This window comes from Dromaius novaehollandiae, chromosome 14 (assembly GCF_036370855.1).
Source record: "Dromaius novaehollandiae isolate bDroNov1 chromosome 14, bDroNov1.hap1, whole genome shotgun sequence".
NCBI lineage: Eukaryota > Metazoa > Chordata > Aves > Casuariiformes > Dromaiidae > Dromaius > Dromaius novaehollandiae.
The window spans coordinates 2,112,391-2,139,770 of record NC_088111.1 but is presented as its reverse complement, the minus strand read 5'-3'; the positions used below and the strand labels follow the sequence as shown (position 1 = coordinate 2,139,770).

Here is a 27,380-nt window from a genome sequence, read left to right as displayed (position 1 = left end):
CAGGAGCTGCGACTGGTTGGGCTGCACCCATGCTCTGTGCTCATCACTGCAAGACCGCAGCAAGCTCAAGTGCTTCCCCGTAACAATGCTTGAGGAGATCATTTAAATTCTCAGTGCCTCAATTTTTTCATTGATTAAAGGGGATAATAGTACTTTAAAGATTAGTCCTGACCCTAGCAGGGACCTAATCATTTGTAAGAGGTTGAGAACTGTTTATCTGCTGCAGGATTAGAGCTCTTTCTTCACCAAGAAGAAAAGACTTCCTCACAAATTCTGTGACTCCTGATTCACAGGGCTGGCAAGTACATTACCTGCAGCTCCTCCGTTGTCAGGGATGAAGAGTGAGGTCTCTCCTTATTTGCTCCTGTGTGTGTCACGTTCGTGGGGCAGTTCTTACTGATCCTCTGGGCCAAGCTCAAAGCCTCATCTCTGCTCAGGCTGCTCACAGCGGAGGGGCTCAGGTAGCAAACAAACCTGTCTGGGAGACTGTAGGTGGGAGACAAGGAGGAGAGGTTGCAAGTATGATCAACAGCAGCTCTATCAGAGATCTCTCCTCTTTTTCCAGAGGATGCTCTCTTCCAGTGCACAATTCCCCTCACTTGCTCAGGCTCTGACAACACTCCTGTTTACAGAGAGCACTGCTGTGTCCTGCAAAACTGCCCAGATGCAAGGCGAGCTGCTGGTCGTTAGCTGGCAGATTGCACTGTGTGACAATCACTTCCCATGAAGTGGGAACTTGGGGTCTGGCCCTCCCCAAGATCAACTGCAACGTGATTAGAAATGCAAACAGAAATACGCTTTGTACGTCTCATGTAAGTAGACACCAGAATCACCACTGAGCAAAACTGGCTAACTCAAGGTACCGCGTTAAACCATGAGTCAGGTAGGAAGTAAGGTCAGATCCCATACCTCGATAAGGGGAAGCTAGGCCCAGAGGTCAGCAGCAAGGTGTAATACACGGCTGTTGTCCGCAGCAAAGTGAGGTTGCTGACCATTTGTATATTGGCCGGATCTCTGGCAAACTGTTGAAGCTGAGAGTGTTATCATGAGGAGGGAAAAAAAGAAAAAAGAAAATTTAATCCTGGCAGTCACTTGGGACAGTTTGAAGAGAATCTCACTTCAAGCAATATGATTTTTTATATCTGGCTTTAGAGTTTTGAGGGCTTTTTTGTTCTCAAGTAATGCACTGGGATTTTGCTTCCTTTGTGCACTCCAAGGGTACATAAGCCTCTCACTCTCTGAATGCTGTAAGGCACAAAGGTGGCACTGTTGCTAAAAGACACAGTCCTGCCTACTCATCCTGCCCCTACAGCACCCCTCTTGCAGGGTGGCCTGGTAAGGCCACATACTAAACCAGGCCAAGACATCACTCCAGTCTTAAGACTGGTTCTGCTCCTCTTATTGACTCCAGTTTGCTTTGTACAGAATCACCTCTGTCAAATTAACTTCTGTGCAACTGAAAGGCTTGTGTGTCTCATCATGAGTGACAAACCACGATGGGAAAAAAATAAAGAACCAAAGGGACTCTTCATCATAAATAAATGAGAAAAATCTTCCTGCTGGCAGCATCCCCATGAGTTTTGGCCCAGGCAGGAAGATGATCTTCCAGGTAGAGAGTATTTCATACAGTGCACATCCCTCATCACCACTGTGAGCCTGTACTTACTGTTGATTCATCAGCAAAAAGCTGCAAGTCTCCAACAGTAGCATGCTCCATAAAGGATCCCAGATAATTTTCAAACCAAGCAGTGGAATTCAAACCTGGAATGGCTGCATTGTAGCATTTCTGTTTTGACCCTGCAAAACAGGCAGACACCATAAAACGACAGATTCACACTGCAGCTGAAAATCAGTGGAGATAAGAGATTTCTGAATACAGAGCAGACTTTAGTCTATCAGAGAAATAAGCCAGCAGAGAGCTCCCTAAGTGCTTGTGATCACACATTACAGTAAGAATGAGCAGTTTTAGAGAGACCTTTACATGATTTTACATGTCCCTTTCTTCGCACTGGTTTTGTACAGCCCTAAATCCAAACGAATGAAATATTGTTTCACAGCAATAATGAAACATGTATCAAACAGTCCAGCTCATTTTCTGTTTCTTTAAAGTTTTGCTTCTTTTTACAGGCATTCTATCCATCACTAAATATCAATGCAATATCCTTGCATACGTTTTCCCAGTCAGACCAAGCAGATGCTCAAATCCGTGCATTTGAGCATTCAGGTCACAAATGACGTGGAACAGGACGGAGGCCTCGCTCTTTCAGAGCCCTCTGAATATTTCATCACAGCTCTTTTTCTTCCTCTTTCCAAATTTGCCAAAACCTTTTGCAGGAAACAAAAGTTTGCGTGCAAACTACTGCCTCGGCACAGGGAAGTGCCTTACCCAGGTCCCTGTCTGAGCCAACCTCTGAGCTAAATTCTTCAGCTCTCAGAACCAAACTCTGCACTCACCTTTCACAATAAAAGCAATAAATGCCATTTGCAGAGGATGCAAGACGGCACAGAACTGCCTCTACTGATTTAGACTGGCTTAAGAAAGCTTTCAGGCTGGGAAATGATTCCTGATACCACTTCTCAGTGTCACATTCCCACTCTGTTAGCACTAAAGAGACAGTATAAATTCACTATAAATCTGTTACAGAGCTGAGGCTTCACAGATCATGGCTATCATTGTAACATACATTAGGGGCTTAAAGTAGTTGTTTCTTAAGGAAAAAGAAGTCATTTACCATCCTGGATGAGGTAGTACTTGATCCCATTGTAAAGATTCCTCTGTTCTTCTACTGGAAGTTTAGAATAGATGCCGTTCAGGGCAGTAACTCTAAAGAAAGAGAAGAAAAACATCTCAAACACAGAGGAAATCAAACCTGGCAGGGTGGGATTCTCACAGAAACAGCAGTTACATGGAGACTGGTATCACACACACAAAAGTCCCTTTTCAAAACCACCAACGTGACTGCCCTTCACAACAGCCCCCACCACCTGGGCGCTGCGCTACCAATCCTGCAACGCAGCTTTGCAAACCCAGCGCTCGCAGCTGCAGTGCACATGCACTGGCCAGTGCAGAGGACCAGCACAGGGGCAGCAGCTGTGCTGAAAGGCCCTGGGGAGAGGTTCTCAGTCAGAGACTGCCCTGGGTCTCCATCAGTTCACAGCACTTGCGGAGTTTAGCTCTGTTTCAGGAGATGGGAGGAAGGGCCACTATCCTACCCCAGCAACACAGGACTGAAGCAATGCTTGTGTTCAGCACTTACATCTCCTGAAAAGTCTTGCACAACACTTTTTTGGCATGGAGGCAAGCAAAGACCGTGGGCTTCACCAGGAATGGCTGAAGCCCCTCATGGACCCATCGAAACAAAACGGGTGGGCTGTCAATGTCAGGTACTTGTAACATCTTCTCCCACAGGCCATTAATGAAGATCATGCTCCAGTTTTGCGAGAGAGGCACATGAGAAAACTGCAGGCAAGACACAAGGAGAAGCATACGAAGTAAAGTGAATGCAGACCTCTAAACCCACACAGATGTAGATCCATGTGAACATGAACATTATGAATCAGCCCTAGACATAAGTCCCCTCTCCAGGTAGCGACTCTTTCACCAAGATGTGTTTGTGCAACCCAAGTACAAATAGGCTCTAATTCACATTGGAGCCACAGGTCTTCGTAGTCACTGCAATTAGCAACACATAACCTACATGAACACATTTTGTTTAAAAAGAAGTTTTATTCCTCTTTCCCCCAGCTAGTTTTGACAGCAAACACCTCTGCTACATTGGCAGATACCTGTGGATTGAAATCGTGCCCCTTCTAAAATAAGATGATGTTAGGACTGAGCTAGAACAGCTGAATAGCCATATTGCCTCTGAAGCCCATCTGCAGCCCACGGCTTTGCCTTTCAGTGGAGTTAACGTTGCAGGTGAACAAACAGTCTGACAGTATACCTACCCGCCGGCTGAAGGCAGTCAGGGCAGCTACAAGCTTGTTGGCATCGTACTTGGAAAAGAACAGAATGGAGTATGCTGGATCCACTGCACTGACAGGCTTAGGGCTAAGGCAAGAATATAAGGATATGAGGAAATCATCCTTAAGGTCCTGGAGCCAAGCGCTCTGAAAAAGGAAGGGGAAATCCATATAGAAATAATAAAAGGTGTGTCATATTTAAAGATGCTGCAGTATGCAATCTCCTTTAGGTCCACTTCACTAGCTCACTTATGTGTGAGCATTTGGCATTGAAAGGTGATGTAACCTGTTGAAAGAAGAGCCAGAAGAAAGTCCAAGTTACACTGACTTGAAACAAGTCTAAACTTACACAACACCAGATGTTGGATCCTTCTATTACCTAATCTGTGCTTCCTCCAAAGCCAAAAATGGCTTTTAGAACTTTATTCAAAATGCTTTTCCCACAAAAAAAATGGCCATTTCAGCAAAACAGAAATTTCCGTAGGGAACTTCCTCATTCCAGAAGTACTTTTCACTGAAAAACCAAACCCCAAACAAATATGTGAAAAAAGGTATCTTTTTGTCAGAAACATTAAAGCAAAAATAAGAATCTTTATCCATTCAATTGCAATTACTGGTAACACAGCAACTTGGAGACAACAACCAAAGCATGAAGGGATGTAAATCTGAAATATTCCAGGTGACATTTTCCACACTGCAACTACTTTTTATTGTGCTCAGGAGCAAGTCAGCCCTGATGGGTTACTCTTATGCAAAGATTTGTTCCAATGTTCAGATGCCAGTTTCTAAGAGCTTATTCATTTCGGGAATCTCCATTGTCCCACTTTCCTATTTGAGAGGCTTGGAAAAGACAGTATCGCCCACTCCCACGGACAGCCCCAGCACGGCCTCCATGGTGGTGTAGCTGCTCTTGAATCTCGGGACGTGGAGCATGTGCTGCATGCTGGGATGTGTGGAGCTCTCCAGCCCCCTCCCTGTAACCATGTCTGATGGTGACGTTGCACCAGGAGGGCCCTGGCTTGGGCACTGCAGCCCAGCGCTCCGGGCAGTCCCAGAGTCCCTGTGCCCTGCATGTCTGACCCAATCCCTTCCCTCAGTCTTGTGAGGGAGATGGTGGCAATCCAGCACCCCAAGCTTGCACAAGGCTCTGGCCACTCCATGCACAGCCTGTGGTGGGACTGCTTTTAAGATAGAAAAGGCACTCCTGTCAAGGAAAACTAGGCACCAGCCCATGAAAAAGAAGGGGACTGCCATTACCTGCGCACAGGCGTATTGACCAAAGGTGAGGTTGCAGGGGGAAGCTTGACCATGGGCTACCTCAAGAAGCATCTCCCGGCTGACGCTGGTGAGGAAAAGGCAAAAAGTCATCACCTCCTTGGTAATCTCCCATATCCCATGGCAGCTGGGGGCAGGACTGGCTGGGAGCAAGCACACTGTCAGCCATGTGTCTGCAAACCTAAGCATGGAGCGCGCTGGCCTGATTCCAGAGCCCACGCTGCTAGGGATAGGCACTCAGTTAAAACTGTTTGAAAGCTCCTGACCACAACTTTCATTCATTCCAATATCTGCAGTAGGGACAGTTATTAGCTACTCTCCTGTAAAGGGTCCAGCCCACCCACTGAGGAGCAAAAGCAATGCCAGGCAGCCATAACGAGGCCTAAATAACCCAAATAACACCCAAATGATGAATACAGGGGAGTGAATGAACAACACAGAGGTCGAGAATTATTTGTTGACACCATTCAGGAGCAGGGAGAAGGCACTTGTAAACCACTGACCCTTAGGAAGAAATCAAATTCAAGAAAGGCTGGAAGCTGACCTGTTTGAGTCCTCGCCCCCCTCCCTCCTCCCCCCCCCAAGCTTAACTAAGCTCAACACTGATGACAGGGGTCTTGGAGTGATAAATCCCCAAGGCATCAGGCTGTCTGACATACCAGACACTTGCCGTGCCTTTCTTTGCCCTGCACAGACAGAGCCCCAGGAAGGCACCTTCCCTTCACTGCTGCACCGAGCACCCTGGCCTCCTTCCTGCCCTCAGACGACCCTGGGCCTCTCCAGACAGAAGGGTGCTACAGCTGTTTTCAGAGGTTTCCTGACACCCAAAGTGATATTCCTAACAAACTGGTATCATTCCAAAGGAAAATGCTGCCAAGATAATTTGTTGGTGGTTCACATACCTTTTCACTGAAGCACACACAGCAGCTTCTGATTCCCCAAAAAAGAGAGAGAGAGACAGGGATAAAGGAAACGTGACAGAAATACACACAGAGAGCTGTGTTTGAATCTTCCTTAGGAAAATTACTTGGTAAGAAACTCACCATCGACAGGGCTGCTCAAGCACTAGACAGGGAGAAAGAGAAGAGAGATGATCTCATGTGGTTACAATGGTAACACAGCATTATTTGTGACCATTTAATACAGACAAGGATGTGAGCTGCAAACGTTTGCACTTGGATTCGGCCTGAAAACACACAAGTGTCTAGATCCAGAGTTCCCATCTTGTCATGTTAGGTAGCTGCCACCTGCAAAATTCAGATCAGTACCGGCTCTGTACTTCAAACAGCTGGAAAGTTCAGGGCTGTGAGGATTCCCCTGTCACTCGGGCGTCGGGGCCAGCGAGATGGACCACTCTCCCAGTGACCTGAGTGGCACTTTCATTGCACTGCTTGTGACATACATACACTGAAGCCCTTCAAAGATCTGGAGAAGACATCCCCACCTCACACACTACTTAGGAGACATGAAGGGGAAGGACAGTTAACATCCACCTCCATGCTCAAAGCACTGAATTTGGTTTGTAGCAATTAATTCCCATCAAGGTACTGCTATCAAGAAGGGGTCCACACTGATCACCAGTCCACACATACTTTGCAAGTGAAGGCAAGGGCGATATGTATGTTATATATGGAGTTTGTCTTACCGGATATGTCCCAGCAGAAGCTGCAGCAGCTGCCAGCCAACCTGGAAGACAATGTGCCATGATTTTAGTCACAAACCTGTGACAGAGGCTCATTCCCACAGTCCAGCCCCTTTCTGGCTTAATAGACCCTGAATATCACTCTCATCTCACTAAGTTATTTTACTCTTCATTCTTGACACAGTATCTCACAGAATCACTCCTGTTAGGCCTTTCCATTGCTTTCTCTTTGATGTTGTGACAACTGGCTGACTGGGTGGGCAGACATGAGGTACTCCTCTACCCACTTGGGGTTGAGCTGGTGGGGGACAGAAATGCAGTGCCTTGGTTGACATGAGGGATTCCATGTGCTGTCCCCACACTCTGGAGAACAGCCTCATCAATCCCCCTGCACTGCTTCCAGCAGAGGAGATTGTGGAGAAACCCACCATCTGGACAAATGGAGGTTGTTATTCCTATGGGCCATCCCCCTGGACCCCTCAGCCGTGCTTGTCACCTGAAGAGCCCCTCGGTGCCATTGGCAGTAAAAGCCTGGGAACTGCAGTGAGCAGATGCACATGGTCTAGCTGATTAAGCACAGTGATCAAGAAACCCAAAGAGGAAAAGGCAGGGGAAGGGGCAAGGGAAGGCCTCCTCTTCTCTAGGACTTGTTTGCCCAGTATCCCTTGTGCATCATGGCCAGATAGCTGGCCAGTGATCAGCCCGGAGGCTGGACAAACTGTGTTTGTACTTCCACAATGTCTTTAGATTTGCAGAATCTACTTGTCTCTTACAGCATCCTCATCATTATGTCGACCGTAGCTAAGTCTGTGTCGTATTTCATACCTTTCCCCCGCTAAGTCCTCAAATGGACTAAAATCAGCCTATTCCGCAGAGCTGTACATGATGCAGATAACGTCAGTATGTGACAGCCCTCACTCCAGACCTGTCCGAGAGCTTGACAGGGATTTACGTAAAGAAATGAACCTGTCACTACTGGCTCTTGGCAGGCCTGTGCAAGCTCTCCACTTGTCTACACCTTGTTTTCCAACTTCTACGTTGCCCCCTAATGACAACTGCCTTCTCCTTTTTTTGGCTCCATCACATACTGCTTAGGACAGCAGGATTTTCCAGCTACCTACTGTTGCGTCCAGGCCACCTTCTCACTCCCTTATCACTGCAATTTTCTCCCTTTCATCTCCAGCCTTTGCTTAGCACCCAGAGGACTTGCACGTTCCCTGTCACAGTGAATCCCTGCCAATGGTGTGATGCTGGAAAGGTGAGGAAATGAAGGCTTGGGAAACCGGGAGCAACACGGACAGCCTCAAATCACCCAGACATTATTATTATTCACTTCTGATTAGCAGCCAGGCAAGCCTGGCACCCCTTATGTACAGACAGAGAAAAGCAAAAAGCAGAGACTTCCCACTAGTTTCCGACAGGTTGGAATAAGTGAATGTAGCAAAAACAACATGAAATGAGACGTGGTGAGAGAGAAGGCAGCCGTTAGAGGCTCCTGGGGTGACACAGGCAGGCTGACACACACAATTTAATACCGAATCACTGCGGAGTTGTGAACAATCCCTTGAAGCCAGCTGTCTTCAGTGACTTTGGATCAGGCCCTACAGCTGTCAGGAGGCTGCAGTGGCAATAGGGACCACCCTGACATCCGTGACTCACAGCCCTGTGCACCCACTTCAGCGAAGCAGGGTCAGCATTCAGGTGCTGTCTATAAATATTTGGTCAGCAGCGACTCACAGGTGAGTGCGGAGGAGCCAAACCCCAAAGCCGCAAGCACAGGAACGTCCTCCCTTCTGGGGAAGAGAAGCTTGCCCCCAGCGTGCTGATTTACTATGTGTTGCTGTGTCCTGTGCTTCCTCCACACCATACTGCGCAGTCCAAGGGCAGGAGACTCAGTCCAACGCTTGGCAATACTTGGGCACAGAAATCAATGGAATGGGACACTCTTATCCCTCAATCAGGATGGAGAAGAAGAGGAAGAAGGCGGCAGCTTTCCTGGGTGTGGATGTGTTCGGCAGCCTAATGTCCCACATTAGGAAGGGGATTATAAAATGGCTTGTAGGAAAGCATGAAAGGAGTCTCTAATTAGTATAACAACTATTTTGATTACTAGCTGCTACACCTTTTAAATCATTTAATTAATGCAGAACTGTCACTAAGTAACAGGCAAAGGAGCCACAGCCATAGCTTGCCAAACACAGCACCTTCCTCTAGCCCTAACGCACAATAGTTTGCTCCTAGAGAAAGCTGTGAAAGAGTTACAAAATCGTAGCGAAGAGTTCAGTGCCAGAAGCCAGCCCCAAGGCCACGCTTCCCTGCTTGCACACAAAGCCAGGGTTGTTCCTACCATGATAATTGCTTCCTGCTCACCCCAGGACTGGACCTTGGAAATACACAGCCAAGCCTTTTGGCCCCCATTTTGGAAAGTTCTGAGACGTGTGCTTAATTTCCAGCATGTGAATTGTCCCATTGACTCGAAAGGGCAGTGCTCAGAGACACCCATGTGGGGAGAGGAGAAGGAAGAAGACTGGCTTCTTGCTCTGCAGGATCAGAGAGGCCCCCAACTCAATACATCAGAAAAAATCCTCACTGTATGACAACAAATCTCCTGTTGCACTACATGACAATAAAGGCTATGGACTCAGCTTGTGTCATGATGCTTCTAAGACATGTGGGCATTGCTCTGGGAGTAATGCCCTTCCAAAACATTGCTTTTGTTCCCATGCTTTGTTAGTGAAGTAGTCCAGGCTGTCATGAAGCCTCCCATAAAGGTACATACGTGGAAGGACCGGCTCCCTACCCGCAGAGGTTGTGCTGCTCACAGCCGCTGCTCTCCGCAGTCCCACCTCGCTCAGGGCACTTCTGTGCTACAAAGCTGCTGAGCACTGCCTGTTTTCCCCAGTGCTTCTTAACCTTTACAAGAAGGCCATTCATTCTGATAACGTGGCATCACTACGCTTGGATCTCCCATCCTTTCCCTGCTAAGATTAGCCACTGGTCCCTTTGAGGAAGATGTTGTTAGGACTTTCAGAAATTGCTGTCTCCTCTTTCATTTCTCTTTGATCTATCCTCAGTAGGGACAGTGCGCACAAGCTGTTACATTCAAATCCTCTAAAAGCTCAGGGCCTTTCCTCCATCTCCAGTTATCTAGGGCTTTTTACATAAGAAAGTGGATAGACAGATGGGGGCAAGCATGGCCCAATGAAATGGAGTGATTTCCCAAGGCTGTATGCTAAGCCAATGGCTGATGTAAGAACACATCACCAAAATTACGGACCCACTAGACTTAAACAGTTGCTTTAGAGAGCCATTAACTTTTACAAGCAAGCTGTGTACTTCTCCTGGACAGACATATCTCTCCTTGTACAGGATGGCAATATAAACTTTTCAGATTTTCATCAGGGTGTCCACAATACACTGGTCAGTTGTGAACAGCAACAGCTGCTTAATTAAAGGAATAAAGAAAAAAAGAAGTGATCTGCCTACTTGCTTCCCTTCCCTTAGTATTGAGAACTAAGCCTACTGCAGAGAGAAAGATTCTCTCTTTTTGTAGCTGTTCCCTAGCTGGTGTCTTATTAGCTTGTTTGTAATGTTCATGGGTTTTTGTCACCAACGTTCATTGCAAACATGATCTAAGTCTGATGAGGAATGAAGGATAAAGTGCTGACACTTTATGAAAGAAACAAAGATCCTGCTTTGGAACCCCATGGTACCAAAAAAATGGAGGTGGGGAAGGGGAGGAATATAAAAAGAATCAGATCTCTGGGAAAGCAGTTACTTAAGAGACATCTGGATACTCTAAAAAGGGGGGCAGCAAGCAGACAGACAGCTCTGCAATGACAGAGTGAGAAGGAATTTTAATTTTGTCCTTCTACTATTGTCTAATTTGTTTATTTATTAGGAAACTAATATATTTTGGATCATAGATACAACAATAAAGAAGCATAACTAGGGGCTGGGAATTCAGAGCAACAACCAAAATAATTTTCAATGGTCTTTCAGCACAACTCTTCCTTTTGAGGATTATCTTACCTACAGCTGCTAGTGAGGACAATCGTCCTGGGACAACCGTCACCCCTGTGGTAGTACTCACCAACCGAAAGGAGGAAGCCCAGCCCCGACTGCAAAGATGTCATTCTTGCAAAGATCTTCAGAGTGCCCACACATAGAAGGAATTGCCTTATTTCAGCTGAGAAAAATCGAATATGAATAGTATTTAATCGCAAAAAAACAACTCTGAGATTAGTAAAGACACTCACTCAAATGACTGTCTCACAAGCAAGCGTACACATGCCAACACCCTTCACAAAATCTATCTGAAACTGGATCCAAAGCACATGAAACACTATTGAGAGTCCCCTCTGCCTGGCAGAGCGTGAAGCTACGTGCAGAGAATTCAGCTCATTAATCTAGATTTGCTGCCAGAGATGCCCTGAAGTAAACAGCCTCCTCTTCGGTGGAGGAGTGCAAGAGGTTACACAGCTCCGCTCGGACTGCTAGTTGTGACACTTACCTGCGAGCTGCTAGTCACCTAGCCCTTAGTGTGGAGGGCTACGAGTGCAGAAGGCTGCTTTTCACCGAGCAAACTGGGGCGTGGCTCTACCTTCTCAAAACTGCATCTGAAATTACAGGATGGATTTGGAGTGCTGGACACACCTATAAGTCTTCGAGAATGCAAAGGTTTGGCAATACAAATAAATGCAGGTGTTATTTGTTAATGCTTGACATCCCCTAGGATACGGTAGGAAACACTAAGCCTGAAGTGAGGCTGTGTGGGGTGGGCAGGATGAGAGCAGTGAATAGCTCCGCTCTCCCCCTGTCCTGCACAGGAGGTACTCACAAAGTGCAGAACTAAATTCTAGAGAAATGCTTGCCACCAGGAAGTTTTGCACTTTGAAGCGTTTGGCCCTTTTCTTAAGATTTCTGTTCACCCCAAACATCTCCACCTGGGAAGCCCCATACAGAAAGACACAGCAGCTCTTCCTTTGGCCAGCCAGGCCACTTTCAGACCACAAGTATTTCCAGCTAGGATCTCTGTTTAAGGCTCAGTGAGGTCGATGAACTGAAACACACAGCTGCCAAGTCAGGGTAGAGTATCAGGATAGCTGAAGCCAAAAATGCAGTCCAACAGTAGCATGACATCAGATCAAAAGCTAGGACTGGTGCAGACGAGTCCCACAGCACAGCCATCTTTCAAATTCTCTTGATAAAACTTCACTTGCAGAGATGCTCAGAGGTGCTCATGGCCCACTGGACTCAAATTGAAGTGCCTGACACCTGCACCCACAAGTGCGATGTGGGTCCGTGTGTCCATGCTCACTGCAGCAGCTCATGAGCACCCACACGCAGCGTGACAGTAAGACTATTGAGCAGGGATGCTATTATCCAAAGGAAAGTTCTTGGCAATGGCTCCAGAATTGCAGTCCCTGAGATTCCTGTCTCCCTATCACCAGGAATGGCCTTTCACTCAACAAACCTTCATTTATTTCCTCTCTGCACAGTTCCTAGGATGTAACTTTACCGGCTTCCCAATTCCTGTAGGCTGCTCTATTCCAAAGTTTAATCAACATTCTCACTAAAGAGCTCACATGTGCTTATGAAGAGATTTTATGCAGGAATTGCATGCTGCAGGAGCTAGGGAATGACATGATGGGTTTGCCCTGTTCCATTGGCTGAACAGTAGTGTGGCTCTTCCCATGGTCTCCCCAGAACTGTGCATCAGCAGTCAGGGGACCTCCTGATTTCAACTGAGTTGCCTTGTCTCTAAGGTAATAGTTATCCCATGAGCACCATACCCTGAGCACCAGGAAAACCTGGCAACTGTAATCACAAGAATAAAAATGAGACCTGCTGCAGATTCTAACACGGGATGGATATTACATTACTGTCCAGTCATTGCAGACTTCTCACTGACCAGCACCCTTGGAGCTGAGCCCTCAAGCCACTAAGAAATTGCTCACAGTAACTCTCCATTTCTCTGGATGCGGCAGTGTAATTCTCTATTCTCAGATTTGGAAATCTTTGTTGACTAGCTTCCATCATACTGTACAAGGGAAAATTTTCTATAAGCCAGTTATATCCCAGGCTTAGACTTGTTCCATCATGCCCAGCTATAATATATGGTTTATGACAGCACAGAGGAAAGCTGCTGTTGACTCACAGTACCACCATGTACCCAAACCCCTGCTTTTTCTGCATTCCCAGTTTTCTTACAACAGTTAACACGTTTATCAGCTATTTTGGAACCAATACAACAACAGTGACTCACACATGTAGTTTGTCTGACTCAGAGGTGCACAGGATGCTGATCATTACCACGCCTGTTATCAACGCCCATCATAAGCCACCCACATCTATATAAACTTGAGACAGACCATTTTGTAAATAGCCAGAATCAGAGATTCCTAGTTAAAAGAAAGAAGCTTCTTCTTCAGAAAATTCAAACAAGGTCTGCTTGATATGGATGGGAGATCTTTCAGCCAGGTTTCAAATACCACAGCTTTCAGTGCCTTGCACCTTTTGGGAAATGGCCATCGCAAGCAGGCCATCCACAGAGGGTGAGATGCACGTGTACTGCTGTGAGCCTTGGATCACACACGTGCCTGGAAGAACTGCAGGTCCACCTAAGAGTCACCCAAGACAGCAGCAAACACTACACAGCACAACAGACCTCGGCCAACTGCGGCCAGACCCACGGCTCTTCCCCAGGGCATCGGGAGGTGAAATGCAAGAATGGGAAAAGTGTCAAAAGCAGAAAAATCAACACTGAACCTCAGTCAAGGATGAGGAAACCAGGGGAGGGGGATGATGCAGTGTCAGGATTTTCTGTTTGCGTCAGTCAGGAAATCATGCATACTTAAACAGTGTACAGAGCACCCCCCTCATGGGGGGAGAAAAGAGTTCACAAAGGCAAGGAAGAGCTTTCATCTGTAAGTAAAATGTTTTTCTTAGTTCTGGTCCCAAGGTGGCTGAGCAGAAGCATCTAGTACCTGGAGTCTGTGTCCATCCTTTAGCAGCTACAACTCCTGAGCACAGGTAGGAATCCAAGACTGTTAGGTGTGGTGCAGACGAGAAGAACATCTTTGATTCAATGAGCATACAATCTAGGAGAAGACGACAGATGGAGGAGTTCAAAGATCAGAGGACAGGCAATGATTTCAACACAGCAATAGGTAAGCCACCATCACATTTTTTTGCATGCTTCAAAAACAAAGGAAAATTGTAAGGACAGAGTAAGGTGATTTGTAAGTAAGCTGATCTGTGGATATTGTGTCTGGTCAAGTGAGTCTAAGAGCTACAGCTGGCCTGCAGATAGAGGATTTTTAGCTTTTGGATGCAATGCCACGTCCAGCCTCACTGCAAGAACAGCAGTTTGGCCTTTTGCAAGTTTTCCTGCACTTTCCAGATCCCAGCCTTGCCCAGCCCAGGGACATGGACCATGTTACCAGCGGCTCAGCACTGCTTAGCGCAGTGGCACAGTTTTCAGACCAGAGCAGGGTAAGATCACTCTGATGGATGGCCAGAGAGAGTATCACAGTCTCACACAAAGCAACATGAGTTTGGACAGGCAGGTTTTATGACCATAAGTCAGTAGTAACCTTCATGCTAACTAGAAGGGATGTGGCCTAGGAGCTTTATTTCTATTATCTGAATATCCTCAGCAGCACACACTGATCTGCATGGTAACTGTGACTAAGCAAGACTGAGATATTCGCAGCCCACACCTGGGCAGATGAGTCTTTCACGGGACAGCGCTTAGCATGCTCCGAGCTACAGAAGCGGAGCTCTTCCTGACATTAGCCTCTTCTGCACTCTGTTCCCTTTCTAAGGGCAGACAGCCTGCCCCTGCATAGGCCTATAATGGGGATTTTCAAGCTTGCTTGTAATAACAACTTTTCTCAACACAGTAAATTAGGAGACCTCTCACTGCCTCTCTTCCCTCTCTCATTTCTCCTCTCCACAAGCTTCCTCTTCCCTAAACTGAATAAATCCAATGCCTTCAATGTCACCTTCCCTTCTGCTCTAACAAGTGACTTTCCCTGTGACAGCAAGTGAGGAGTGAAACCCAGTTTTGCATGGTGATCTCTAATGTGCACACCACGGGGCCTGGGTAAGAGGGGAGCCAGCAAAATCCGCAGTAGAAAGGCAGGAGGGGGGCAAGTCTGAGATGCCATTTGTACCATGGGAAAATGAGTCAGTGCATTAATAACCCTCTTCTCATCTGGCCTGACTGTGCATGTGTGGCTTCAAGTATGGCTCAAGTGTTCATTTCCCCTGCATTGTACAATGGATTTCCTAGGTGTTCCTGCCATGTTAAGCCAGGTGTGGCAAAAGACAAATCCTTCCCGGTCCCATCTCCAGCACGCACCCCACCCACCCAGCTCAGCCCAAAGTCACTGCACTTCCCCGTGGTTTTCACAACAAAGCAACGTGGGCTTTGTGCTTCTACAGAAAAGTCAAGTCTCCCATTACTTCAGGTGAGCCCTCAGGGAAAGCAGAGCTGCGCAAGTCAGATATATGCTCACACTACAGGTGAAAAACACGCCAGCAAACATGGGCCCAAGGACTAGCAAACTGCAGGAGAACACACTATCCTAGAGGGTCAGTACAGAACATCTGACCATGAGTTTGGTGCTGCATGTACAGGATGAGACTCACACTTTCGCTAACATAAGACCGACCACAGGTGAACTCCTCTGTAACCTTGCACGGGCCACTGCAACTTGGACTGAGTCCAGGTAGCACTGCCGCTGCACTCCTTTTCATTAACTCCAAGCCTCCCCAGAGATTTTTAGGCTGCTTCTTTATAGATCGCTGTAAAGAAGGAGAAGTGTTTCACAGGGCTCCCTATTCAGAGAGGCTGCTTTCATTTGCCTCAGCACAGGCTCAAATAAGGGCAGAGATTTAAAAGCCTCTTCATGTCACAGCACTACTCACCTGCAACATCATGTCATCGGCCAGTAACAGCACAGCAGCAGTTTCTTTCCCAGAACAGTTTTTACTGTGGAAGTCTTTATAAAACCAAATGAATATTCTCAGAAATTTCCAGGAACCCAGAGAGGTGCATTCTCGATTTAGGCAAGCCGTTTACTGTCTTTGGCTTTTAAAGGACCAAAGGGCTACAGAAACAGACTGCAAGTGTGCATCCAAGCTACAGGTGTTAATGTTTCAGAGCCTATCACAGCCCTTAGGAGACTTCACTTAGGCAGATCACCTGCCAGAACTGAATGACTAAAAGCTATAGTGCCATCAATAAAACCCACTAACGTCAATCATGGCTACTTTTGCACAACCACACTCAGATCCATTTTCTTCTTGTGTCTCCTGTACCTCAGTGAGGCCCTATCCTCCCCTTCCGGAGGATGGCCCGCGTGGGCATGCCGCTGGGCTGCAGCGCGGAGCACCAGCAGCTGGGCACATCTGCCCGAGGCGCAGCAGGCTTTTTTGCATTGCTCTCTGCTTCCCATTTCTCTAGGCTCTCGGCACACTGGGGCTGCACCGGCCCTGGTACACGGGGATGCCTGTGTTTCTCACAGCGCCTGGCTCCGAGGCAGTGAATGACGAGGAGGTAAATAGGGTTGGTTGTTCACTGTTCTTGTGAGCACAGAGACAACCCTTACAATAGGAGACTTATTCGGACAATGCATATCCCAGAGGTATCAGGAGGAGAGGTTTAAGAACAGGAATAGCAGCACAAAATGAGGTACAAAAAGGGATCTGGAGAGATACAACTCTAATGGGGAAATTAAATTCATTCTTTGTATCCACATTGCTCGTGCTAGAGCCCTTCATTACATGAGTACACCAAAAAATTAACTTCATATGTAGATTTTGGCAGAAAAGGTTACAGAACAAAATATTTGCACTGAATCACATCAAAACACCCAGACAAGGTAAACTACAGCAGAGAGTGCTGGAGGAGCTCAACATGACATAGCTACAGTGTCCAACCCTTCACCTCAATAGGCCTCTGGACCACAGGGCTGAAGGTGATAGACAACAGCAGCTTTCAGGAAGGTCTCCAAGGGAAACTGGGCAGAGGACCAGAAAGGAGGACAGAGCCGTGAAGGCCAAGTCTCAGCCTAGAGCAAATCTCTTCTCTTTGGTGGGGCAAGGAAAGGATGGGCTCGCTGTCAGTCAAGTGAGCTGGATGAGCCTTTTCAAAGGGCTGTGCCTAGAGCTGACTTAAGGGGATAAGACAGAGGTGATGCAAAGTCCATGGTATAAGGTATGAAGAGCTCCAAGCCCACAAAAGAGGTGTTAGGACACAGTCAACACTTGCACTTGGCTCACCTTTTATGCTCGCTGTACAAATCACAGGCTTGCTGAGACCTGGCACAAGAAGGAAGACACCCTGGTAACTGAAGCAAGCCTCTGTGAAACCTGTCCCGTCCTTATCTCTCCAAAAATGCAAACAAGGAAACACTCCTAAACAAACATTCACATTTGAAAACTGTGATTTCAGTGGCAACAAACCAACTCACATTGCTCCATGGCTCACTGCTCCCTCTGCACAGCAGTCTTACCCTTACTTCTGCTGCTCTGGGTCAAAACAGCTGCTGCCCACGTGCAGAATCACAAAAAAGAGAGTCAAGAGAGCCCACCGGGCATTCATTAGCCCATCTCCCGGCCTAAGAGTGGATCGGTCTTATATCTATCTACTTGGGCCAGAACAATCTTCTGGGTTGGCACCCTGAAATATTCTGCTTTAAGGCAGAAAAGGCATTTCTGCAAAGTCCCATCCTGCAGATAACCTGTAAATAAGGGTTTTCTACTTGAATGTCATGTTGTGGTCAGTGTTGATAGGAAGAGAGAGAGCTTTAGCTTAGATAAGCAACTTTGATGTCTGGCGTCACGGCCTTTGCATCACAGAGCATTTTGGCCCATTTTGGCGGCGCAGCCCCTCCTTCCTCTGGGAATCAATGGATTCAGATGGACCAAGCAGAGGGCTACTTCAAACTGGAAAAGGAGGAGGCTCATCACGCCTGCAATTATATTGCACAATTTTTTGCCTCAAGGGGTGGTGGGTGCTAGAAGTGACCATTGATTCAGAAAGCTACTGAACAAAATCACAAAAGATAAATCCACTGAGAGCTACCAAACATGCAGATACCACCCTTGGCTCAGAAGCTCCCCAAATGACAAGGTATTGAGACAGGAGAGTATGCTGGGGAACGCATGACATCCTCTTGCCCTTCCTTCTCCCCTAAATGTACACTATTGATCCCTGTTTGAGACAGGATAACGAGTCAGGCCCAGCATGGCCATTCTTTTAGCTTCTCCAATTTCATTTTATTGCTGCATGTTTTGAGAAATTACACCATTAGAAATCTTATCAATACAAGTATAGTTTCAAATTGACGCAACTGATTCTTATCTCAGCATAGATCCTTAAAAGGATGCATAAGCGCACAGTGTATGTCCAGCTATGCGCCTACGTGGTGTTACGTACCTGCTTCTTATATGTCAATTACAGACATATTTTTATAAATAAGGTGATACTTGGTTCAATAAGCAGCTTGTCTCACCCCTGTTTGCTCAAGCATTCGGTTACAAGCTGGGAGCACACAAAGAGAAATGTTGCTGGCTTCAAGATGTGACTCAGCCCACACCTACAAATGCCAGTGGGGTCACCAGAACCTCACATTGAAGGTTTGTGTTCTACAGCTCACACAAGACCATCCCTCCTCACCTCCCTGCACTAACAGGCAATCCCTCCAGCGAAGCAGCCACGGAAAGAGACTGCCTGATAACTGGGCACCGAGTTGTCCCTCTTTGGTTCCTCTCCCCATGACACTCCACAGGGGATGATGGGAGCCACATTTCTTGCCTCTGATAGCGGTAGGCTTTTACTCAAGGCTAATTCTAAGTTACAAAGGAGGAGGCAGAAAAGCCGAGCGTCTCGGAGTTCTGCCTACCAACACACACACTGAATCCTCAGCCACCTCAGGACGAGAGCCCAGTCCTGATTTATCCCCCCCGTGTAGTAACTCCAGGGCAAACTCTGCTCTAGCCACTCAGCTCTCCCAGAGCTTTTCTCTGCATGTTGCTAAAGCAAGCGTCATGTAGGCTAATGCAAAGACAGCACAGATGATTAAGATTTGGGACATAAAAGCCAATTAGCATTCAACATCAGCGTTTATGCCTGGAAGTAAAACTCATTCTCCATCCGACACCTTGCCCAAGGTTCACACAAGACATTTTGCTTGTTTTCCACCACCCCCCCATCTGTAATCATGTTTGTGTTGCATGAAGTCTAAAACTACCTGCATCTGATACTCAAATATTCTCCTGAATTATAAGCCTGAACAACCTTTAAAAAAGGAAAATACTCTGGAGTTTGATTTTCCTCCCTCTTAGCAAGGTTTCTGTTTGTGCTGGTGAGTGGCTGGCTGCACTAGAGAGTAGGAGTGTTGTTTAGCAATGCCTTAACCCTGCCCCTTTAGCTACCCATTTGGGCAGGATCTTGGGCCTATGCCTCCTGGAGACATTCCTGACATGTTAGTGGCCAGAAGAAAGAAGCACGACCAGTTTTAAGGTCACTGACGTTAGCAGAAGGCAAGTTTTCAGCAGCAGGAGGCTCGAAGCTGACACCCGTTCCCAGGAGCCCAGCCCAGCCTCAAAAGGCTACTCAGGATAAACCAGACTGCTGAAACACGCTGGCCCTCAGCCAACAGGTCTGGCTGCACGTGGTGCCCACAGCGCAACAAGCATCCGTCACCAGCGCTCCAGGAGTGGCACTCCCCGTGCCCGCCGCAGTGCCGCGGTCTCCCGACTGCCCCGACGGCTGGGGCCGGGCAGGGAAGGGTGAGGTGCGTCGGTACCCAGCAGTGCTTCTGCCCCATCTGGCTCTGCCGTGGGTATCGTCAGCACTTAGACATCTCCATCATGTGCTGAAGTGCTGCAAAAAAGGCTATAATTGACAGGCGCTCCTTATCCCCGAATGCAGAGAAGCCCTGCCTCTGTATTTATAGCTTCGGGAAGATGGTCTCCTGAGTCAGCTGCCTGCCAAGAGGCCGTGCGTGTTCGCAGTTCCTTCCCCTCGTAGCAAGGCTGACACCTTGTGATGCAACAGAGCAGTCTAACCTCCCTCTCCTACATATATAATTGTATCTGCGTTCATAGAGTCACCTATGCTGGGTGACAGCTCATACACTAAGCCTTAAGAAAGAGAGAAAAAGAGAAAATCTGCCTCGCAAAAGTCACAGTGATCTAGCTCATCAAGTGGAAAGCTTAACTCAATCGCTAGCAGGACTGAAACTCATCTCTCATTCTCCCCAAATCCCCGTTAGCCAAAGGCCCCCTGCCCTAAACATGCTGCTCAAGTACCTTCTCTGGGCTGCCACTCAGCGCTTTGCTAGGCTGAGCACCTGCAAGGGATTCGGATTCGGCTCCAGCTCACAGTGCCCAGCCGTGCCCTGCCTCTAGCACTAAGGTGCTCTGCAGCGTAGGCCAGGGAAGGCTTAACCCCTTCATGCTGCATGTATATGTCTGATAAAAGTAAACATGTGCCAAGCAGGACAATCCATGAGCCTGGCTGAACATCAGGTTCAGAAGAGGACATGGAGCCAGGAGACTGGCGTTTTGCTTGGACGTGTCTTTAGTTTCCAGGACAGGAAGGGGAAGAGAAACACAAGATGTTAAGCAATGTGTCCAAAATTACATGCCAAGGTCAGAATTGTAATGAGAACTGGGGAGAGGAAAGCGGGAAAAGCATCTCAGGTCAGCTCCCACTGCCCCTGCCTCCTGCAACCTGCCAGCCCTCCAGTTACCCCTAAGGATCCAGCCTTTCCTGGCTCGGTGGGCACGGCCTCAAAGGTGCCTGCAGCCCTGCGGCCCTCGCAGCGCCTTTCCCCTGGCTTGTGGGCTCAGGACATCTGCCACCACATCCCTGTGGACCAGGCGATGACAAGGGCCATGCAAACACCAGAGGGCACCAGGAGATCAGCACTGCTTCTCTGCCAGCCTGTCCCAGAGTCCCTGCTGTGGCCACTGGACGTCTCTGCTAAGTCAGATACCGGGGGTGTCATGGGGAAATAGCTGTTGTGATCACACTGGAAGACTTCACAGAACAGTATCCGTTCTGATGGAAACTCCACTGGAAACATTCAGGACAAATGTTACTCATTTCTGGTAATTTCTCGACCATGAGTTCTTTTACATTTGCTTTCACTCTGGTTCATACAAATGCCATGTTTTGAATTGTAACAATCTCTCACGGACAGAAATACCAAAATCCAACCATATCTACAGAGCAGGTCAAATTCAGACTCTGTTAGCTAGGACTCACTTCCACATGTACCCATCACAAGCCCCCTCCATACAGACCACGGCTCAGCCATCATTCCCCTGGCTCAGCGCCCAGATCCCCGGGCAAGTCCACTCCTCCTGAATGAGTATCTGCTAGTGACTCATCAGATGAACAACAGCAGAAATCTGCCTCTATGGTTTTCTTTTCATGCTAGAGCAATAGCTTATGTCAAACTGAAGTGGGATGGACTGGCATTAATGTCAAAGCTAATTTGAGCCTAGACAGGGAAACTGAGAGATGTCTGGAATGGCTATTTTCTGGAAAGATTTAACTACTGTTGAAAAAAAAAAAAAAAAAAAAAAAAAAAAAAAAAACCACCCTGTAGTCTGTAACTATTGCTGGCTTAGCCTCCTTAATACCATGATTCTTTAGTCTGTACTGTGAATCTTTCCATGGTGTGTGTTTATCCTCTAGTTTTACATATATACATATCTAACAATGTACTGCCCTTTCATGTGCCCCCCCCCGCCAAAAAAAGTCTTTCTCCATCCCTAAAATAAAACACTGCTTGGCAAGAGTCTCTTGTGTGAGTGTCTTCCAAATGCCAAAAAAAAAAAAAAAATGTTCAAAAAAAGCCACAGTTTGCAAATCAGACATTGAACAAGTCCATGAATTCACAAAACTTGGGAAACAGCCTTGCTCAGAGAAGTTCAACAGCATCTGAGGGCCTTCAGAATTAGGCTGCACATGTCCATCTTCAGCCAATCCTTGCTGAAAATGTGAAACAGCTTCTCACTGGATTTGATCCAGATTTCAGTCATCAATTGATTTTTAATTGCGGGCAGTGCGTTCTGCGTTACGCCCTTCTAACACTGATGCCGCTGCAGGGCAGGAACCAGCTGGGACCTCCCACGCCCAAAGGTGGCTTCACAAGCACGCAGCATCTTCACAACCGGGTAAAACACTATAGCCAGGTAATGCACTGCAAAGCAGAGACGAGGGCACCGGAGCCCCAGACCTGCCATGCCACAGGCCACACATCTGCACGAGGGCTGGGGCTAACTTTGAGGCCTTCCACCAACCAGACTGGATTCTGCAACGCAGAAGCCACTTTACCAAATGCCGAAAACCAAATGCTTCTGTAGTAATCTCCCACAATGCAAAAAAAAAAAAACAAAACAAAACAAACAAACAAACAAACAAAAAAACTCTCACCCTCTCCTGATAGACTTGTATGTGTAATGGCCTATCACCACATAACAACATAACAGAGTTTTCTAGAATATTTTCAAAGTGCCCCGTTCTTTTTTAGTTCAGCTTTATCAAATACTCTATGTTAATTCAGTGGGCTCTTGGGGTATTAGGAAGCAGGATTATGATGTGGGACTTGGACATTTCTACCATTTAACTGTTGCATTTAAGTGAGTACCATTTGGAAACACCATGTGCTGCAATGTGTGGTGTGCATGGTCAGTGTCCCCTAGGGCCCGAGCCAAAAGCCTCTGACTTGGGATTCACAGTCCCTTGTGGAAAGTCTCCATGTACAATATGACACATTTGCTTTTTGGAACAGGACCAGTAAGTCTGCTCTGGTTGATGCTGGGAGTTTGAGGTGAGTTTAAAGAAGAACGCATGGGTCTCACTCAAATGAAAGGTGCATTTTGCTTAGCTCGGGGCCCGAGACCTAACGCCTGGGCCGTACGGAAGCACACACTCGTGGCAACGCTGAGCTCCTACCAAGCACAGCTACTAAACCTCGTGCTCGGGGCCCCGGGCAGCAGGCTGATCCCCACGGCCACTTGCCCTTTCCCAACCGACACCCGGGCCTGCCCGCGCTTATGTTGTCACAAGGGGCCAGCGACCACACGGCCTGCAGCGCCCTCGGCGAGCACTGCAGCGGGGAGCCTGCGCCGTGCAGGGACGCCTGCCGACGCTCTCCGGCCTACCCTGCGGTCTCGGCTGCCCATCGGGCAGGCTCGCAGGACACAGCCAAGATGTGTCTTCCCCTCTCTGGCACTCACCCAGAGGCACTGCTGGCAATGCCACTCCCTCTGGCCTTGCACTGGCACGACCTTCTGAATCCTGTCTGCTCACGGCTCCTCATTTCCCTTCTCCTGCAGCTGGCACTCACCAACCTCCAGGACAAGGAGGCGAGGAAGCAGGTGCTCTTCCAGTTTATGGGAGACCTGGAGGCAGAACTTCCAGCCTTCAGCCCTGCCCACTGGACGCTCCTGTTTGCCAGACTCGCGCTGCTCCTGCTCAGTGCCAGCAAAGAGAACATCAAGCGCTTCCTGAGCCGTGCTGCTGGCAGCGACAGTTTCAGAGCTCTGTGAGTATGCAAGGGGGGAGGCAGCGGCGGCTTCGCTCTGTACAAAATGAAAAGGGCCGATGTTAGCGCACGCTAAAGGGACCCTCGGGGCTGTGTTCTGCTGAGGAACATCCCTGCACGAGAGCAGTATTTTCAGAAAGGCGCCAGCAGGCAAACACAGCACAGCTAGGCTCAGATCGACGTTCCCGTCAAAACTAGCTCAAAGCAAGCCAAAACAGTTGCTAACACACTACAAAGTCACCTATCACACCTTCCAAACCGAAGGGAGCCCACCCATTTGTAACACGGCGCCACCAGGGGCAGTAAGAGGAAGAGACATCAGGAAGAGGCGAGAGGAAAGAGTCAGGCTAAGAAAGTCGATTAAGCCCTAGAATAAGCTCCAGCGGGCAGTCCTGGAAGGAAACCCCCCACACACAGTCACCACTGGGCCACACACAGCACCAAAGAATATGCTGCCAACCACAGTCCTGCTTCGACCCAGGGAAGGAGGAGCACAAACCAACAGCAGCGCTGGGCCCACAACAAGGGCTTCCAGTCTCCTCCTACCTTCCCCCTTTCCTGACAGTCCAACTCTCACATGCTGCCATGGCACAGCTCACCCTTCATTCCTCATCTGGTGAGGAATGAAAGCACTGTCCCACTTCACAACACCCAGGGCCTCCCTCCCTCCCCCTCTCGCTCGCCCCCCACCCTTTTCCCTTTGGGCAACCCTCTTCTCCCCGCCCCAGCATCCCTCCCAGCTACAGCACTAGTGGCACCAGCTCTAAAGCAACAATTACACCTTTCCCATGTGACTTCCCTCCCCAGCGTGTCCGCCCTGAGCCAGGCATACATATCCCTGCTGCCCAGGGATCTGCAAGGCAGCTGTAGCACTTTGCTCACCTTCCTCGAAAGCCAACACGCCGCCACAGGTAAGATGAACCAAACACTCAAACAGGGAGCTGGCGGGCCCGGCCTTCCCAGCAAGCCACAAGGGAAGGCCACCCTCCGACTCCTCAGCTCTCTCCTGCCGCAGGCACTGCGTGGGCTTGGGACCACCAAAGAAACCTCGACTGGCTGCGAGACAACTTGGCGGCACTCGCAGCTATTGCTCACTATGAAGATTTCATCAGACTCGTGGCTGATTTCACTGGGGTTCGTTTGCTTTCTACCTCAGAAGGGACCCACACCTCTGCTCCCTCTCAGCTTGCGCAGCCTGCTCTGCTACAGCCCTTGGCACGCGCGAGGCCGAGTCCTCTCCTGCCTGCTCCAGTCCAATAAAGACACATTGCCCCACGCACAGCACAGCTCCCCGCCACAAGGCCAGCAATTCAGCCAACTCCACGCCTTAGGGCTCTCTCTCATAGCAAAGTTTGGCTTCTCTCTGATGGGGTCCCTTGGCTTTTGCAGTTCCATCTAAGCGACGACCTCACGGCCACCCAGCTAGCCTGCCTATTTTTCGGCCCCGCACTCCTGGAGCATATCGGCATGGCTGAAACCCTTTTGCTCGCTCTGTAGAGCCAGACACCTTCCAACGGCTCTGCCTCCCTTGACGAGTTTGCTGCTGCTGCGCCTCAGGTGAGATATTCACCTGCCTTCCGCACTGGTAGGCAAACGCCACGCTTTGCAGGCATGCTGTTCCAGTACACAGCCAACGGGGAAAACGCTTCTGCGCCCACGCTGTCGCTGGGCCTTAGCCCCACTTGGGCTTTGACGAGCGCCTTCCCAGAGCCCCTTTCCCTCTCTGACCACCCACACCCACACCCTTGCTCTACCAAGAGCTGGGAAACACCTTCTGCTCACACCTCACCTGCCTTCTTACCTGCTTGGTTTTGCAGCAAGGCTTATCATCCCTGCCAAATACGCAACTCCGAGACGCCACATTCGGGACCATCGTCCCCAGCCTCCGAGGCCACTTCGCTACTGCGGGCATCCAGCTGCAGGGGATGAGAAGCAAGATGCAGGAAGAGCAGAGAGTCAGTCGTCGATGGTGTGCTGAGAACATCCTCACTGATCACCTGCCTGGAAGCAGCAAACAGCTACCATTAAATTTCATCCCAGTCAATCCTGAGCACTGGTACTTGCCTGGAACCCCCCCCCCCCCGAGCAAAGTTCAGGCTCCCTGCACCTCAGAGGTCAGGTGGGCTCAGCGAGCCGAGAAGGGGACAATGCTGCCCTCTGCTCGCCAGGCCTCACACTTTGCTCTGGCTTCTTCAGCAGGACTCTGTGGAGGAGCTAGCAGGCAGTTCGACAGAGGAAGAAGGGTGTAGGCTAGAGCTAGACGTATGGACAATGATCTTCAACAAATCGCAAGTGAGAAGGCTACGCATGAAGAATCTATACAGGTATAAGCGTACGTGTAAAACCTCAATAAAGGGTCTTCTGATTCACCCGCATCAGGAGTCTGTGCCTTAACTCTCCGTCAGGACTCTCTAGAGCTTCTCGCACACCTCAGGCACTGACCCCACTACCTCTTTGGAGCCAGACCATCCTTATAACTGCTCTTGGGAGGCGCCAAGGCCTATGGACATTGACCGTTTTTGGGACCGAGGGAATTTCTGGAGTATTCATTTCCATAAGCATCGCCCGGGAACCACACGCAGAGACAACGAGCCCTCTCGCTCTGCAGCAAAAGCTGTCAATCTCAACAGCTCTGCAGCCAAGGGGACGCAGCGATATGCTGCCCTCTGCTCACCAGGCCCCACTCTTGGCTCTCGCTTCTTCAGCAGGACTCCCTAGAGCTTTTCTCACCTCAGGCACTGGCCCTGCTGCCTCTTCAGAGCCAGACCACCCTTATAACAACCTCTCATACAAACACATGCCAAAAGGTTTAGATATGCCTAACAGAAGGGCACAAAAAAGACTCTCATTCCATACATGCAAGAGGACAGACTCTCTCCCACTGAACGGAAAAAGAATAGCTTAGCACAAGAAAGAAATATCATGCCCACATTTTGCAGTGGCATCTCCTAGCCAAGAACTTGTTGCAAGCTCAATATTTATTTCAGCACCTCCTGTAACTGGAAGTGCAACAACATACATGAAAAAACACACGGTTCAGAGTTTCCACTGCGTTCTCCCGCTCTGGCTACTAACCACTCTTTGCGGAGATGCATTATATCCTACCTATCCCGAAGGGCTCCTAGTGCAGAGAAAGCTACAAAGCACTGAAGCACATGGACTCTCTTCAGAGGTCCCTTTTTGTCAGCGTAAATCTAGACAGGCCACTGCTGGATGCTAAAGGCAAACAGAAACCAGCACAGCCTGCAGCACTTGCTGGTAAAGCACCTTCTCCAGAGCCCAAACTTCACACCGTAAAGTGGAGCAGCAAGGCAAAATTCCAAGGGCACTGTCAGGATCGGGCCCTGAACACGGCCACTGTTTCCTTGCACTCTGCCCACACCTAACCGTCACCCCAAACAACAGGCCTCTCTGCCCATAACAGCACGCAGCAACTTCCACCTGTGCTGCAAAAACGCAGAGACCCGTCTCTGAACAAAACCCGTTAACAGGCACCGGGCTGCGTCCCCCAGGAGCCCGCGTTCGCAAGCCTCCCCGGAGAGGCCGCGGGCCCCGGGAAACCTGCGGCCAGCGCGGGCGCTCGGGAAGACGCCGCGCTCCCAGCCAGGCGGCGACCCCGCCCCGGCAGCTCCCCCCGCACCTCTGCCCTGGCCCCAACGGCTCCGGGCCGGGGCCGGGGCCGGGCCCCGCTCCCCACAGCGGCCAGCACGGGCCCGGCGCTGCCCGGAGCCCTGCGGGCCACGACGCCTTCCTCCCCCCGCGCCAGCCGCGGCCCAACACCGCTCCGCTGCAGCCCAGACACCGGGACGCGCCCAGCGCCGCCCCGCCCGCCGCAAACGCCTCAAACGCCCCGCCGCCATCATGGCGCCCGCCCCGCGCATGCGCGCTCCCCTCACGCCGCTCACGCACGCGCGCCTACC

General features: G+C 49.1%; 1 protein-coding gene across 6 annotated transcripts in view; it reads right to left on the bottom strand.

The window, feature by feature from the left end:
• Positions 1-27,362, bottom strand: part of MSLN (mesothelin) — a 39,071-nt gene extending 11,709 nt beyond the window's left edge. Inside the window, exons 1-16 of one of the 6 annotated variants that reach the window (XM_026095169.2) lie at positions 27,101-27,362; positions 25,262-25,461; positions 23,153-23,497; positions 13,870-13,983; positions 11,394-11,499; positions 10,974-11,069; positions 6,884-6,924; positions 6,282-6,303; positions 6,141-6,168; positions 5,221-5,305; positions 3,949-4,110; positions 3,258-3,460; positions 2,733-2,824; positions 1,667-1,797; positions 910-1,031; positions 312-486 (exon numbers count right to left, since the gene is read on the bottom strand). In XM_026095169.2, the coding sequence (XP_025950954.2) occupies positions 312-486; positions 910-1,031; positions 1,667-1,797; positions 2,733-2,824; positions 3,258-3,460; positions 3,949-4,110; positions 5,221-5,305; positions 6,141-6,168; positions 6,282-6,303; positions 6,884-6,924; positions 10,974-11,016 (1,104 nt within the window). In that variant the 5' untranslated portion in view covers positions 11,017-11,069; positions 11,394-11,499; positions 13,870-13,983; ... (1 more) ...; positions 25,262-25,461; positions 27,101-27,362. Of the gene's footprint in view, positions 1-311; positions 487-909; positions 1,032-1,666; positions 1,798-2,732; positions 2,825-3,257; positions 3,461-3,948; positions 4,111-5,220; positions 5,306-6,140; positions 6,169-6,281; positions 6,304-6,883; positions 6,925-10,973; positions 11,070-11,393; positions 11,500-13,869; positions 13,984-23,152; positions 23,498-25,261; positions 25,462-25,567; positions 27,076-27,100 lie in introns of those variants that run through there. The other 5 variants (XM_026095166.2, XM_026095171.2, XM_064520057.1 and 2 more) reach the window with 5 other exon arrangements.
• Positions 27,363-27,380: the final 18 nt, after the last annotated feature.